This window comes from Clavelina lepadiformis, chromosome 8 (genome assembly GCF_947623445.1).
Source record: "Clavelina lepadiformis chromosome 8, kaClaLepa1.1, whole genome shotgun sequence".
NCBI classification, from domain to species: Eukaryota; Metazoa; Chordata; class Ascidiacea; order Aplousobranchia; family Clavelinidae; genus Clavelina; species Clavelina lepadiformis.
The window spans coordinates 19,303,582-19,318,127 of NC_135247.1; the positions used below are offsets into that span (position 1 = coordinate 19,303,582).

The 14,546-nt window shown below is 40.7% G+C and overlaps 5 protein-coding genes across 5 annotated transcripts; 4 read left to right on the forward strand and 1 right to left on the reverse strand.

Moving 5' to 3' along the window:
* Positions 1–219: 219 nt before the first annotated feature.
* On the forward strand, positions 220–2,539 carry LOC143468558 (large ribosomal subunit protein uL11-like). The gene is made up of 5 exons (XM_076965863.1): positions 220–360; positions 963–1,125; positions 1,645–1,736; positions 1,948–2,045; positions 2,369–2,539. The coding sequence occupies exons 1-5, from the start codon at positions 324–326 to the stop codon at positions 2,474–2,476; spliced, it is 498 nt and encodes a 165-aa protein (XP_076821978.1). The 5' UTR covers positions 220–323; the 3' UTR covers positions 2,477–2,539.
* Positions 2,540–3,529: 990 nt separating this feature from the next.
* LOC143468510 (uncharacterized) lies at positions 3,530–5,491 on the reverse strand. Its single transcript, XM_076965781.1, has 2 exons — positions 4,925–5,491; positions 3,530–4,786 (listed from the first exon to the last, which is right to left on the reverse strand). The coding sequence occupies exons 1-2, from the start codon at positions 5,198–5,200 to the stop codon at positions 3,551–3,553; spliced, it is 1,512 nt and encodes a 503-aa protein (XP_076821896.1). The 5' UTR covers positions 5,201–5,491; the 3' UTR covers positions 3,530–3,550.
* A 2,124-nt stretch (positions 5,492–7,615) lies between these two features.
* Positions 7,616–8,782, forward strand: LOC143468555 (TM2 domain-containing protein 2-like). The gene is made up of 4 exons (XM_076965859.1): positions 7,616–7,823; positions 8,199–8,286; positions 8,371–8,492; positions 8,569–8,782. Exons 1-4 carry the CDS (start codon positions 7,675–7,677, stop codon positions 8,780–8,782), a joined length of 573 nt encoding a protein of 190 aa, XP_076821974.1. The 5' UTR covers positions 7,616–7,674.
* A 16-nt stretch (positions 8,783–8,798) lies between these two features.
* Positions 8,799–10,047, forward strand: LOC143468528 (immunoglobulin-binding protein 1-like). Its single transcript, XM_076965808.1, has one exon. It carries the CDS (start codon positions 8,799–8,801, stop codon positions 9,771–9,773), a length of 975 nt encoding a protein of 324 aa, XP_076821923.1. The 3' UTR covers positions 9,774–10,047.
* On the forward strand, positions 9,987–14,401 carry LOC143468508 (putative aminopeptidase W07G4.4). Its single transcript, XM_076965777.1, has 14 exons — positions 9,987–10,142; positions 10,214–10,349; positions 10,435–10,497; positions 10,566–10,702; positions 10,799–10,895; positions 11,932–12,008; positions 12,073–12,172; positions 12,239–12,314; positions 12,397–12,587; positions 12,656–12,778; positions 12,862–13,017; positions 13,786–13,912; positions 13,971–14,083; positions 14,145–14,401. Exons 1-14 carry the CDS (start codon positions 10,138–10,140, stop codon positions 14,271–14,273), a joined length of 1,530 nt encoding a protein of 509 aa, XP_076821892.1. The 5' UTR covers positions 9,987–10,137; the 3' UTR covers positions 14,274–14,401.
* The last annotated feature ends 145 nt before the right edge of the window (positions 14,402–14,546 follow it).

A 14,546-nucleotide genomic window follows, 5' to 3' on the forward strand; every position in this document is an offset into this window, starting at 1 on the left:
GTTTCAAAACGGGGGAAGTTACAGGCTGAAGACGGAGGAAAAATACCTTGATATTAAATAATAAATAACAATTTCCAGGAATTATGTTTTCAAATTATTATTTAAAATTTTTTTTAATTGATATGACTTATTGTTTGGATACTGTAAGTCAGTACCAACACTTTGTATCTATTTTTATGCTTGATAAAATTTTTCCTGACAATTTATAATAAATATTTAAGGGCAGGGTACCACATTTAATCGACCTGTCAGCATTTGGAAGAAAAATCTTCCTCTTTCCGAAGCCGAAGTGTTTGAGTTGATTTGTTTAATCTGTGTGAATCATGCCGCCCAAGTTTGATCCAAATGCGATATTATTTGGTAAGTGATGTCAGTAATTTTATTGTAACTTTGAAATCAATTTGAATGCTGTAATGTCTCGCCCGGTTTTTATGCCCAAGTATGTCTAAAACCGGTATTCAAGAATGCTTTCCTATCAAAATCTGAATGTTTTTGGTTATAATTTATCTAGATGTCCTACAATGTGTTTCAAAGTCTACGAAATATTGTAACATTGAGTGGAACAAAAAATGCAATGAGTAAAGTTTATCAAATGACATTGTACCGTACAATGCTGTGTAGGAATAAATTTAAATCATACGCACAGGAATCGCACGCAGTAGATCTTACTTTTTTGCCTCGTGATGCGTAGCAGCAAAGATCAAATTTACTTTTGAATGGACAAGTGTGTGCTTGTCAGAAGTGGTCTTACATCATTACACACCAGACTGTTGGTGTGCAGCACTTCGACTCATGCTTGTACAGTTTAACAGTCCATTGCCGTTTTGTATAAGTTTATATTAAGCAGTTCAAAGATTCCAGCAATAAAGTTTTAAGTTTATCTCAGGTGTGCACAGAAGTAAGCGCAAGTTTTCAAAGAAATTAGAATTAGTACAATCACTAATCATGGTTTTTAATTTTAGTTTACCTTCGAGTGACTGGTGGTGAAGTTGGTGCAACTGCGTCTCTGGCTCCCAAGATTGGTCCTTTAGGTCTCAGTCCAAAGAAAGTTGGAGATGACATCGCAAAAGCCACGCAGGACTGGAAGGGGCTCAAGATCACCGTCCAACTCAGGATCCAGAACAGGTCGATTTCTATGTTTATGGAAATAATTAAGTTTATATGCACAATGTGAATCACTCGGGACTGGTTAGTAGCAATACAAACGTGTCACGCTTTACAAATTGCATATGAAATTTTTCCATTCTTGCAGTCTTATATGTGGGCAAATAAAAGCACGATTGATATTTTGCACATGTCCATGGTTTAGTTGCTGTGCAAATAATTTTCTGACAAACTGACATGTTTTTCACACAATAAAAATGAGCGCAAGTTTTTTGAATTTCTTCATTCAATTCCCAGATGATGAAAAGTACGGCGCAGTGAGACAAAGCTTCAACTTTGTTTATCCATCAGTTAATCAATTTAAATTTCAGATAAAATTCTCTAAATACATAAAAGCATATTTTGTCATTTTTTTAACGGATAAATGATGTTGAAGTTTTTTCAATGATCTATTTAACCGACCACTGATGGGCCTGCATCATCGTAGGCATCGAAATCATGTAATTTGGATTTGTTTTGAATAATTTTTCATTGATTTAGACAAGCGACAGTGACGGTTGTGCCGACTGCTTCCTCCCTCATCATCAAAGCGTTGAAGGAACCTCCGCGAGATAAGAAGAAGGTCAAGAACAGTAAGTAGCTCGTCACTGCCTGGAACACGACCCCTGGCCCTCGCTGATGTGTTCCATGCAGTGGCCGGCTTCATATGGTCGGGGTTGGCAACCCATCCACACTGCCAGCGTGCAGTGAATATAAACGCCGTCGGTGAGCAGACATCGTCATCAAAGCGTGTATATTTGATGTCTGTGGTTTTTAACTATTAATTGCTGATTCGATGCTTAGTCAAACACAACGGCAACATCACAGTCGACGACATTTTCAACATCGCTCGAACAATGAGGGAGAGATCAATGGCTCGATTCTTCTCCGGGACTTGCAAAGTGAGTATGGTGTTTATGACGTCTATTTACTTCATTTCTCAGCTCACTTATCTATTTTACCGGAAGCTACAATTAAACCTGAGGCTTAAAATGTATGATGCATTGTTGGAAAAATAATAGTGCTATATGTAAGTTTAAATTGTCAATATTGGCGAAACAATCCACACAGGAGCTTCAAGTGATTCGCTTAAACAGATAATTTTAAAAATTACATTATTTTCTAACAGCATAGTTGTTTGAAGATAAACTTATTTTTGCATCGCCCGAGTCGCATAGTTTGCAAATTTGACGATTATAATCTAGTAAGAAATTCTCGCGTTTAGGAAATCCTTGGCACTGCACAAAGCGTCGGATGCACAGTGGATGGGAAACCCCCTCATGCGATAATCGAGATGATCGACGATGGCGAGCTTGAATGCCCAGATGAATGAGCCTCAGCGCAGGTGACTTGTGCAAAAAACCCGCCATTCTTGAATAAACCATGAAAATGTAAAGTTTTGTGAATTCTTTCCATCGAGAAGGTCGATGTTGAACAGGGTTCGACCGAAGCTGACCATATACCTGAAGCAGAATTGTGAGGTAGTTAGTGCGTTGGCGTTTTTTATTCATTGCTCGAACCCGGTAGGTGGAGGAAATGCTGTGATATCGGTTTTTGCAGTGTCGGGTTGAACCTGACTAAAAATGCGACCCGGACAACGTCGTCATTACGAGACTTCATGAACGAGCGCTAAAGACGTGGTAGTTTACTGGAATGGCAAAACCTACACAAGCAAAATGGATCGCTTTCTTCCTACTAACTTTCAAGATATGCAGCCGCCGAAACATCGATTACAGCTAATGTTGGTGCTTGTACTCCCGGGCGTCAACAAACATACGAAGCGGGAAAAGGAAACGATCTTGGGTTCGTCCTTGAACGTCATCGCAGCTTACCGAATGCCCCAAACAAAGTAATCGCTTAAAAGTCAAAATATTTGCCAACCCCCCCAAAAAAAAATTTTGACTACGTCACTGACCAGCAGTGCTTTTGTTGGAATCCTATTCTAGCATAGCGCAAAGGTTAAAATGTTAAGCACCCGCAGTGCTTTTGTTTGGAATTTGCAGCAGGCTCACAAAATTATTATGGTTCAAACAAGTTCGCAATTGGGGTAACACCAGGTTTAATTGATGGCGATTAACATAGTATTGGAATGTGAAATAACAATTGACAACATCCCGTGTACGCGCCAATAAAAACCTTCAATCTTAAAAATTAAACCGGTACCTTAAGATTTGGGAAAAATACGAAAATGTTTTGAGATTCGGTTCTTTAGGTTAGGATGTGCACCCCTAGTCCACTTGCTTCCAGCCCTGTTTTAACACGACTTGATTGACAGTTAATTCGTCATAAATGTTTTAGCCTGTACTAAATCATGCGTAACACGATGTCATCAAAAGAATCCTGCTGAGACTTAAAAATTTAGACATTGTAGTTTTTATAAACCTTTATTTTTAATTAATGAAAACAGTTAAAGTTCATAAATAATTTCACATTTTCTCCAATAATTTGAAACTTTTTTTCCCTTCCACCGTCTCGCGGAAGCAACGTTAGGTGGCGCTGACACGTCACACGCAAATGCCCTTGACGTTGTCAATTCACTGGAGCTTTCTCGTTTATCTTCACGCTGGTTCAGTATTTGTGATAATGTGAGTATGCTTCCGGTCTTACCCCGGGCACTAGTTGGGGATATTTTGTTGCCCCTGATGCCCAGCTTCATGTAAATCACCCTCTTGAGGTTACGTGGACTCAAATTTTTTAATTTTTTCTCGATTGCGTGACGTAACTTCCTGTTCAAAATTGCGTAAACCAACACTGACCAGGACCGACCAAACAGGCCCGACCACGTCATCATATACGCAATAGGTGGTTGAAAGCTGGAGGTCCAGTTTGAACCTGATTGGTTGTTTAGTTGTTCTTGGAAGTAATCGTAGAATGTCTCACTCTCAACCAGGAAATATGCGATGTACGGAGCCCACGTGACCAGAAAAGCAAAAATGACAATGAAGAAGCTGAAATTCGCTTTCCTCCTCCCCACTGAACTGTCCGAAGCCATCCGTGATCTCACGCGGTAATTTACGTCATTATTAGTCGTTTGTGATGTAGATCCCCTCCTGACAGAGGATTTTCTGTGCGTTGGATCCGGTGAAGAAGCTTGGTTTGTCACCACCGAGTGGCTTATTCTCCTTTCATCATTGTCCGCTGGGTGCTGCACGGCATCCTTCCTAATCTGTCCAATTTGCTTGTAGGCAACCCTGGTGATGAGGGCGTAGGACACGAGCACGCAGAACAGGGGCGCGACGAAGAAGACGACCATGGCAGCTAGCAAGTAGTTGGGAAGGATTCTCCAGTTCGGTCCACAAGTTATAGCTGAGACCCGATCGTATGCTAAGAACTCGATACTTGGCACCTCCGCACATTCCACGTAGCTCTCATTCGAGTATTTCATCCAATCAAATTGTGACACGTCATTAACTCCCACCCCTTCGTTTACCATCAACCAGAGGATGACGTAGAATGTGACGATGATGAGCAAGATCGTCCCTGTTATCGCTGACAACCGCTTATAAGATCGAATAAAATGCGGCTGGAACACTCTGGTGATTATGACGTAACGATTCAGAGATAGAAGAGCAGCGAACCATGACGATGACGTCATGAATATGATGCCGAGCATGCCGAAGACCTGACACAAGTCGTCTGTTTTCTGCAAAAAGAGAAAATTTTGACTTTGTTGGAGAGGTGCTCATCTAAGGCACCACACAGCAGTGGTGCAGCTGGATCAGATGAACAAAATATTCGAACATAACAAACATGTAGTCCAGTGTTTAATCAACTACCTCACCTGGTATGGGCACCCTCCGGCTTGCAGGGAGTCGGGCTTGATTGAAGCTGCTAGGAGGGTCGGGAAAGCCCCAAAAAAACCGACCCCGACCCCGCTTATAGCGAGTGAGAGCAGGAGAATGCGCTCGGACCTGGGGAACCTGTACCTAGGGCGGAGGGTGAGTAAGCCGTAAACCACGACCCCATTTACCACTAAGCTTATGGTCAAGGTCACTGCGGAGCCGATCACCTGATGTGAGGGGTCCACGTGATCTTGGGCGGAACTGTTGCTCGTCATGAAGACCTGGTAACTCTTCAATATCAACTGCTTGTGAGAACCAGAGGCTAATCGAGTTATTGTTGCATCACAATGTAGAACAAAGCGCGACAACTTCCAACTGATTCTTCGTCTGAAGCTAACTGAGGAAAATGAGTACACGGCTCCTCTTACTGGGTTAAAAATAAAGTTAACATCAAGTTTCCTGCGTTACATGACATTAGATGTTTAATTTGATCAGAATAAAAGGACTGGATGAAATCGTAAAATCCTATCAATGATGTTCCAACAAATTGGTTGCCACAGAGCATATTTGCTTTAGCTCAACTTTTGTTTGTTCGACTTCCAAACTCGGCCTGATCGTTAATTTTATGACGAGATTTACCAGGAACTCATGATCTGGTTTGTTGTTACCATAAATATTGTGATTTATCAAATTCTCTTCGTTTTAGAAGCACGCCCACTTTCTGCCTCTTATTTATTTGGTTTTGCTTAAAATGGAAATTATTTCCGAATAAGTGTAAGCCAATTCCCGTGGACTTTGTTCAACCACATCCCTGCAAGGGTTTTGTCAACAGCAGCTTTTGTTTTCACAAATTCCCCGTAGTTTTGGAAACCATTTTCCCCAAACTTGTTCTTTTAAACAACTTGTTGAAATAAGTTTAAGCTGGCCAGTGTCGAATGGAGATACTGTACAATATAACCTACTGTATATAGCATATCATGCGATTTCTTACGCCATGTCACTTCCTATGACCTAAGATATCTTATAAAATGTATTTAGTGTGGCAACATACTTAATCTCGGACTGAGAAAGGTGTTTAAAAGTTTTGAACTTGGCAAATGTTTTGCATTGAACTTCATAATTTTACCGTTGAACTTGAGGAATCATTTGTATTTTAGTCTGACGTAGAAACTCAACCAAACAACAAGATGAAGCATTAAAGTAAAAATTTTATTTGGTTGGAAAGATAATCGAAAATTACCAACAGGTTTAAGTCGTACAAAAACTTTTGATCCCATGCGTGATCCCCTCGCAAACGCGACTTTATTAGGTAGCGTTCCAGAAATTATCCGCTAGATAACGACAAGGCAAAACTTTCATTTGCTTAAAACTCATTGCGTTCTTCAATTTTTACAGTTTGTCATATGTAATAGTCAACTTTTGGACAAGGAGGTGTAGCACTTCGAGGTGTGCTCTACATTACTTGACATATTGCAACAACATCCGTCAATGTTACAGGACCGATTTCTTCTGTCATTCGTTAGTCGAGCGAGATGGATTGTAAAGTCGATGCTGTTTTACGGATATTCCTTGATACTGACTAATCTCATCGCATGACGTGATTATTGCTGATTAGTTACTGTCCTAGGAATGGCTTGCATATAGTCAGATAAACTCATAATAATTGCCAGTTGTTTTATTTGTTCGACCGTCGAAAGGTTATAGCTCGACATTTTAAAATGGTCAATGCGATCACTACATCCTCAGTTTTCAGTTGAAAACACAAGGTGTGTCTTGAGACAGAGATACGGTCCTACTTCGGAGACATAGTGTTATAGCAAAAGACTTGTAAAACTGATTTTAAACACAACTTGCCCGTGGAGTAAATATTATGTAAGTACTAAGATTTGCAACCAAATACCGACACCGTAATGTAAACAAAGCAATCACTGTGAGTGTTACGTCACAAAGGCGCACACACGTATTTTAGAAACTTTTCTCCATGTCAAGTTATGTCCGTGCTTCGGCATTGCGGACCAGCAACAACTCAAAAATAATCAATACTTATATAGCCTAATATCTTTTCATTGCACTTTGACCAAAGGAGATAAACACTAACCTTCCTTCTGTTTGCAATGTATACCTTCTATGCATAGATTTAACACGATTCATCCCCTTCTATCTAACTTGAATCTTTTAATTAATACGGCTTGGTGTTTCGTTTGAACGTATTGTTAATCTGCTTTGTGACGTGTTCTAGCCTTCAGTGAAATTGGAGTGCGTAGTCTATATTTGTCTCTCAAAGCTACAAAGTCAAAAAATTATATTGTGCATTCCAAGGATGAATATTTTGAGCCATTCATGCTGTGTCAGCAGTCATGTTTTGTCTGCTGTAAAAACATTTTTTTAAATTTTTATAATTTCTTTTTGTTGCTGTTTTTGCCTTTAAATATTTTCTAGCGTCTTGCTTATATCTCAAACTACAGTGCTGTGTTAGAAAAAACATGATGTAACAAATGTCTTTGTGAGAAGTCACCCTGTGCTTCACTTGACCAGTTCTACCTCATCGGAAGATTTTGAAACAGGTATATAGACATAGTAGCGAATATATACAACCATCGTCACAGAACGTCAACTTTCGTCACAATCTCGACCAACGCGAAAAAATATAGCGCACAAACATTTAAGCGGATACCCTGTCTGCCGTATTTCGTTGAATGAATTTGATTTGTGTGGAAGTTTGTTGAGATGATGGTTGAGCAATGCGCTGATGGAACTGTTCGAAATTTGTTTTAAATTTTATTTTATGTCTGTTGTTGGAATCCTGTTTTCGACGCTAGCACTGTCAAAAAATTTAACTGAGAACATTTCGGTTGAAGAAGTCAACCCATATTCGCCTAAAATTCTATGTTCTTTGCTGTAAGTTCTTAACTTTAACTCCTAATTTAGTTTGTTACCATTTTGCCTATGTATGTTTGTTTTACGTTTTACAATTTATAAGTTTTTAATATTTGTGTTTGCAAATTGGCAATATGCTTTTTGCCATTTGCAAAGTTTTGTTTGTACACAAAAACTGAAGTTACCGATTCTTCTTGAAATGTGTATTTATGTTTTAACTTTGAAATCATGCTGACTGATTCAGATTTTATTTATACTTTATAGCTTAGTGTATATTGATATCTTTGCCGCTAAAACTTAATATATTTTACCATAATTTAAACGGTTTCGTTTGATCAGTCGTCATGAAGCATCCATGCGTGATACAGCATGTACAATTTACTTTCATCTTTTTAGACCCCCTGAATTTATTGTTTGTAACGAACCACTGTTTGCTCCTGACCAAGCTAACTCGACAACGTCGGAGTTCATTTGCCCAGAACAGGTGAGCAGCTGTTATACTGGACTTGTGTTTTCAGGATATGTTTGTTTTATCATTGTTTAGTTTAACATTTTGCGAATATTTAAGAAAGAAAAAAAGTATCGCTACGAGAACGTGTCGCATGTGTCGGTGTGGTGTCACGTTGTAGACGACTCAATTTCTTGTGCGGGCGACAGGAACTTTACAAAGAGCGGCTTTCCTTGTGTGCGGTGAGATGAGTGTTTATGAGATTTTTATTGCTTAAAACCAAGACTGACACTTTTGTTGCCATTCCTTTCTATTCAGCTACACTGGGTATTGTTTCATCACAATCTTCTTGCAATCTGTTTTCCTTGGTTGCTTGGGGGTTGACCGGTTTTCACTTGGACTTACTGGCACAGCAGTTGGAAAACTTTTAACACTGGGTGGCGTTGGTGTGTGGTGGTTTGTTGACATCATTTTGCTGCTGACTGGTAACTTGGGCCCCGTGGACAACAGTAACTGGTGCATTTACTACTGACATCACAATTGCAGTCATGGAGGATTTGTCTAATGGCAGGAAGTTAGTCGATGTATTCAACGACCTGTGGGCATTGTATCACGAGATTGACAACTCTGTAGAGTTGACATTATCGGAAAAATATCAGAATTCCGTGAAGAAATGTTTGCAAACTCTCAATTTTCTTTCTCAAACTGTGCGAGAGTTGTCAATGTTCAGTGATAACGAGGACTTTGAAGAAGTTGCAACATCTGATCTTCGTTACTTTGTTCTCCCGGCTCTCAAGGCCACTCTCATCCAGAAGAAACAAACTGACATCAATGGAAGAGGCGACATCTTGAAGGAGTCGCTCGAGCACTTCGTCAGTTTTTTGAAACTCTGCAGTAATTATGGACTTGGCCCCGCCTCCCAACTTGAGAGAATTATATCTGGTCGGAGCAACTCAGAAGAGAAAATTGGGGGAAACCCCGACCTAGCTGCGATGAACGCAGCAAGAGAAACAAAAATTGCAAAATATCGAAAAGAAAAGGAACAAGCTGCGTTGATGAAAGATCTGGAAGGAAAACTCCAGGATGAGGAGATTTTAAGAAAATATTGGCTCCTGCAAATCAACAAATGGATCGGCAAAACCATCGATGAAGTGACAAGTGCCAGGTTTGAGTTGGAGATGCTCACCAAGATGAAGGATATCCCTCGTGCTGAGCTCAATGAAAAGAAAAGTTGCAAGAAACCTTCTGCTGGTAAACCTTTTATTCTCACTAAAGATAGACTCCAGGCATCTGTGTTTGGTGCTGGCTACCCCAGTTTACCCACCGTCACCCTGGATGAGTTCTATGAAAGGGAGTTGGCGGCCGGTCGCATGTCTGCCCGGGGACAAGACCAGATTAAAGTTGGTGAAGAAAAAGACTCTGATGATGATGAAGATGATGAAAAAGTCAAGAAGCAGAGGGACTTTGACGATTGGAAGGACACCCATCGTAGAGGGGCTGGCAATCGCAAAAACATGGGCTGAAATAATGTTACTTGTCTCATTAATTATGTCGCTTATTTTTATTGGATTAAACTGAAATGACAACTTTTAGTCGAAGCTTTTATCAAACAAATATTGATAGGTTCAGAAATAATAGTTTTTATTTCAGTTGTACTAGCCCATTTTATTGGATCAGCTTTCCTCTACGTGTGCATGTAGAAGTTTTTGTTACATATTTGTGTTTGTTGTCTATGAATTGGTTGTATTCTTACTATATTGTGTTAGCTTGCCTATTCACTTGTGTGCATTGTACCAGGTTGTGTAGTTACTTATTAATAGAGTAATTGCTGACTGGCACTTAACATTGTTCGAGTAGAATATTAACGTCGCCTGCATTTGCTTCAAGATGGGGTGAGTTGGTTGCTATCGTTCACTAGTTTGTAAGATTTTTATCTTAAAACATGATCTTGTCAACTCCTAAGGTTACCGTGTCAAGTTAAAGTGACAGATAAATTGCAAGATGATGCCTATGATGGTGTTGTCATAGTTACTGATGACTTGCAGAATTTGAAGGATGAATTGGCAGTTTTCCAGGGTCCCCTTGCAGCCATGAAGGAGGTTGGTTGTTGCAGTGATTAGATTTAAACTTGAGTTTCTGGTGGAGAAAATATTGAGATTATTTCTTATATTTGTTGAATGGCAGGCAGACGCTTCAGTAGGGACCGGTGTCACCATCGTGCCAATGCCAGCTCCGATGAAGAGGGTGGTAGGTTCCGCATCTCTTTGATTTCTTCCCGGTTCAATGCAACAACTTACTTTATTTTGCTGGGTCAGATTTTCTCCAGCACGGGTCCGTTGAATCGAGATTACGACGATGTCCGAAGATTTGCCGATGCCGCGCGGGTCGGGTTGAAGAGAGCCGTGAAAGCCGGATGTGAAACTCCTCTGCTGGTTACCATCGGCAACAAAAGGTGCTTCGATGAGTTCAGAAATAAGAAAAGATTGTTTTTAGTTGGTCCACAGCAGATTTCCTTCTCAATTCACATGACTTTGTTCCCTTAAATCAGGTTTCCTGAGGCAGAATTTGCATCAGTTTTGGGCGCATTGGAGGGAGTTTACGTTCCGCTCGAGATTCGGGAAAGTCGACCTGAGGGGGAGAAAAAGGTATTCTCTCTTATTTTGAACTGTTTTTGCATAAAGTGAAGGGCAAGTTGAACAAAAATTTGCCTTAAATCAAAGAATAATTGTCCGAAAATACACTGGTGAAAGGACTTGTACTTGTATGTAGTGATTATATGTAGTGTTATTGTTATATGATAAATAAGTGCCAGAAAACGCGAATTCATCGCATGATTATGATGGAGACGGCGGTTCTTATTCGGTCACCACGAAGCAAACAATGTGCATGACCCAGGTATTTGGATCATATGGTTGAGAAGTAACAGGTTTAATTAAAACGAGCTTACATGTGCAGCAGCGGTTTGTTGCATTAAATAAGCCCAAGTCAGCTAAACGTTGGTGAATGTGGATGCTAAGCTACAGCTCAGTCTTTGCTGCTGGCTCTAGGCTAGTACGGTAGCTGCGGTAAAAGCAAGAATGCTTTACCAGTTTATGTGCTATCACTTGTGACATTCCTATGCTGAAAATAAACATTACCTGCTACTAATCATGTGCCTATGGAGACATATTCCATCTAAAACACATCAGCCTAGCACTGCTACCATACCTAATACTGTACAAATCCCAGTCATCAGGCATATTACTTTTTTATCGTGACGTCATAATGACCGCCCTCTCCGTCATAATAGATGGCCAAAATTGGGATAAACTTTTAGAAATAACTAACAAACTACTAGGTATTAGTAAAATCCATTCACCAGTATAATTTCTGGCAATTACTTCGCGATTGGACAAGTTGGGTCTCACCCTGAAGGTTAATTGGGTTCATGGTCTTAACCGAAAGTAGCAAAATCTTACTCGGGTTCAAGCTTATTTATAGAATTTATGTTAAGTCTCGTGTGTATGAAGATCATCGTTTGCTTTTGTTGTTTCAGGTAAGGTTCATATTTTCAAGAATTATAATATATCTATGTAGAGCCTGTGTGGCTTAAACTAAAGGAAGACGATTTTTTGATTAAAATATATCTAAATAACTTGTTTTATATCAGAATAAGTTGACGAATTTGTTTTATTCTCTCAGATCAAGATACTGTGGATTTTTTCTAAGAACACATCTGGTGACTTTGAGAAGAAGGTTGAAGCTTACGAGGGTGCAAGGTGCGTCATAACTGCGATGTGTTAATGATAAGAGCAGAGGTTCACAGAATAGCAAAAATTCCAGATCACTCGTTCGGGATATTCAGGGGTCAGACCCAGAGCGAATGGCGCCACCTCGTGTTGCTGAGCATGTTACGAAGCATTTTAAAGATTCTTCGGTTGAGGTGGGCATGCAGTGATGACGTCATTCTTTTGTTACGTGGATTCCCTAAAATTACTTTTATGACCAGGTTGAGGTCATCTCTGATTGTGACGTCATTGAGAAGAATTATCCTTGTTTGGGAGCAGTGAACCGATGCGCCAAACGTAATGTGAAATACTCTCTCATAATCATCATAATCATCATATTGTTCATTGTCATCTGACTATTCCCTCTATTATGTCACAGTGATACCACGTCATAATGCGAGGGTTGTTAAGCTTTCATACGAGGGGGAAGGTCCAATCACAGAAACCATCTTTCTTGTTGGGAAGGGGGTCACGTATGACACTGGTGGGGCTGACGTCAAGGCCGGGGGGATCATGGCGGGAATGCACCGGGATAAAGGGGGTGCATCGGCAGTCGCAGGATTCTTTGAGGTTTGTGATGTCATAATAGTACTTTTTATTGAAATGACGTCGTGCTTGAGAGTGGTTTATGATTGAAGGCTCTCGACAAACTTCGTCCGAAGCATTTGAAAGTCCGTGGTACGATGTCTATGGTGAGGAACAGCATCGGGGCAAATTGTTACGTTGCTGACGAGATAATAACAGCGCGCTCTGGTGTTAGGGTGAGGCCTCGTGCAAAATTTGCGAACTTTATGTTGTTGCAATCAATCTAGCCCCGTCTTCGTAACTTCTTCTTCTCCTCCAGGTTCGTGTCGGCAACACTGACGCGGAGGGCCGGATGGCGATGGTGGATTGTCTGTGTGAGGCGAAGGAGGTCGCGGTCGGAGAAGTCAACCCGCAGCTTTACACCATCGCCACACTCACCGGCCACGCCATCATCGCTATGGGCCCCGGATATTCGGTGAGGACTTTGCTGAGTCATTGTAATCTGGGGTTGGGGTTAATTCTTAATCTGGGGTTAGGGTTAATTCTTAATCTGGGGTTAGGGTTAATTCTTAATCTGGGGTTAGGGTTAATTCTTAATCTGGGGTTAGGGTTAGTTCTTAATCTGGGGTTAGGGTTAGTTCTTAATCTGGGGTTAGGGTTAATTCTTAATCTGGGCTTAGGGTTAATTCTTAATCTGGGGTTAATTCTTAATCTGGGGTTAATTCTTAATCTGGGGCTAGGGTAAGTGCAAAGTGACAATTTTAAGGGAAGTAACCCAGTGGTTATTGAATACATGAATCAAAATTACAAGCAGCGGGAAAAATGCATTTTGCGTTCTGACCCTTCTCTGCAATCGACCAAATATTGTCATTGAGCCTGATGGAGGGCGCTGTCGATCCCGAAACAATCATTTTGAAAGGAAACAGCAATCGCGTGTTTGCTAGAATCGTTCTAAAAGTTGCGCGTGTTTTACCAGAGATGTTGATTAATCGTAGTCAGTAATGACATAAATTATGGTATAGAACATAGAAATCATCTAGAACACGTCGTGGGCCTACAATGGTTGCCTGTCCTGGATGTTCTTGCAAACACGTGATCAATGTCATCTACGATTAATTGAGTAATGAGCCGCAAAAATTTGTCAATAATTCACGGGTTAAAGAATTCTTAAAAGTTGGCAGCCACTGTACCAGGCGTTTGTTGTGAGTTGTGGGGCTGAAATTTGCTTTTTTGTCGCGGACAGATCGCGATGGACAATGGACCGGCTCGTGACGTAAACAATGCTCAATTGTTACGCAAAGCAGGAGAGAACATCGGTGACATGTTTGAAATTTCAACGATTCGACGAGAGGATTATGAGTTCCACAAAGGTGAGGTGTTATTTGTAGACCGGGTCAAGATCGTCTGATGACGTGCTCTGTCCTCCAGGAAAGTCCGAATACGAAGATGTCCTCCAAAGCAACAACTTTCCTTCCAGCCGCACCCCCAGGGGCCACCAAGGACCCAGCGCCTTTCTTATTATGACGTCAGGACTGGATAAGGTTTGGTTTGGAGACTTTAAAACTGTGCCGTAGTGACGTAATAATCTTTACTGTGTCTTAGCACGGGATCGACTCATCGAAGCCGCTCAAGTACACCCACCTGGACATCGCCGGGTCGGAGGGGGCATTTCCGGGAATCCCCACCGGGTGCCCTGTCCCCGCGCTTGCAGCGAAACACTTTCAGCAGTAGCCGCGTGTTCCCTTCGTGCCTGATTCCTTTACGTCATTGTTGCAATAATAAAACATTATGATGCAAAAAACGAATTACTTTTAATTTTGAGATGTCTATATCAAGCGCAATAAAATTAATCATCCAAATTATTTTGTCTTGTCTTTGGCTACTCAGCGTTTTTGACGTCATCATCATTAAGGGGGACTGAGATTGTACAGAATCGTGTTTTTTTGGATTCGGTCGGAATTTTTTTTCTGCCGAATCCTACAATCTGGTTTTGCAAATATTCGT

What these genes read in the sequence shown, in the direction of transcription:
- LOC143468558 (XM_076965863.1), top strand. Translation starts at nt 324, where the DNA reads ATGCCGCCCAAGTTTGATCCAAATGCGATATTATTTG. An exon ending in CAACTCAGGATCCAGAACAG is followed by an intron (nt 1,126 to 1,644) that starts GTCGATTTCTAT and finishes TCATTGATTTAG; the next exon opens with ACAAGCGACAGTGACGGTTG. An exon ending in TCTTCTCCGGGACTTGCAAA is followed by an intron (nt 2,046 to 2,368) that starts GTGAGTATGGTG and finishes TCTCGCGTTTAG; the next exon opens with GAAATCCTTGGCACTGCACA.
- LOC143468510 (XM_076965781.1), bottom strand. Translation starts at nt 5,200, where the DNA reads ATGACGAGCAACAGTTCCGCCCAAGATCACGTGGACCCCTCACATCAG. An exon ending in CCGGAGGGTGCCCATACCAG is followed by an intron (nt 4,787 to 4,924) that starts GTGAGGTAGTTG and finishes CTCTTTTTGCAG; the next exon opens with AAAACAGACGACTTGTGTCA.
- LOC143468555 (XM_076965859.1), top strand. Translation starts at nt 7,675, where the DNA reads ATGGAACTGTTCGAAATTTGTTTTAAATTTTATTTTATGTCTGTTGTT. An exon ending in AAAATTCTATGTTCTTTGCT is followed by an intron (nt 7,824 to 8,198) that starts GTAAGTTCTTAA and finishes TCATCTTTTTAG; the next exon opens with ACCCCCTGAATTTATTGTTT. An exon ending in AGCGGCTTTCCTTGTGTGCG is followed by an intron (nt 8,493 to 8,568) that starts GTGAGATGAGTG and finishes CTTTCTATTCAG; the next exon opens with CTACACTGGGTATTGTTTCA.
- LOC143468528 (XM_076965808.1), top strand. Translation starts at nt 8,799, where the DNA reads ATGGAGGATTTGTCTAATGGCAGGAAGTTAGTCGATGTATTCAACGAC.
- LOC143468508 (XM_076965777.1), top strand. An exon ending in CTATGGGCCCCGGATATTCG is followed by an intron (nt 13,018 to 13,785) that starts GTGAGGACTTTG and finishes TGTCGCGGACAG; the next exon opens with ATCGCGATGGACAATGGACC. An exon ending in GGATTATGAGTTCCACAAAG is followed by an intron (nt 13,913 to 13,970) that starts GTGAGGTGTTAT and finishes TCTGTCCTCCAG; the next exon opens with GAAAGTCCGAATACGAAGAT.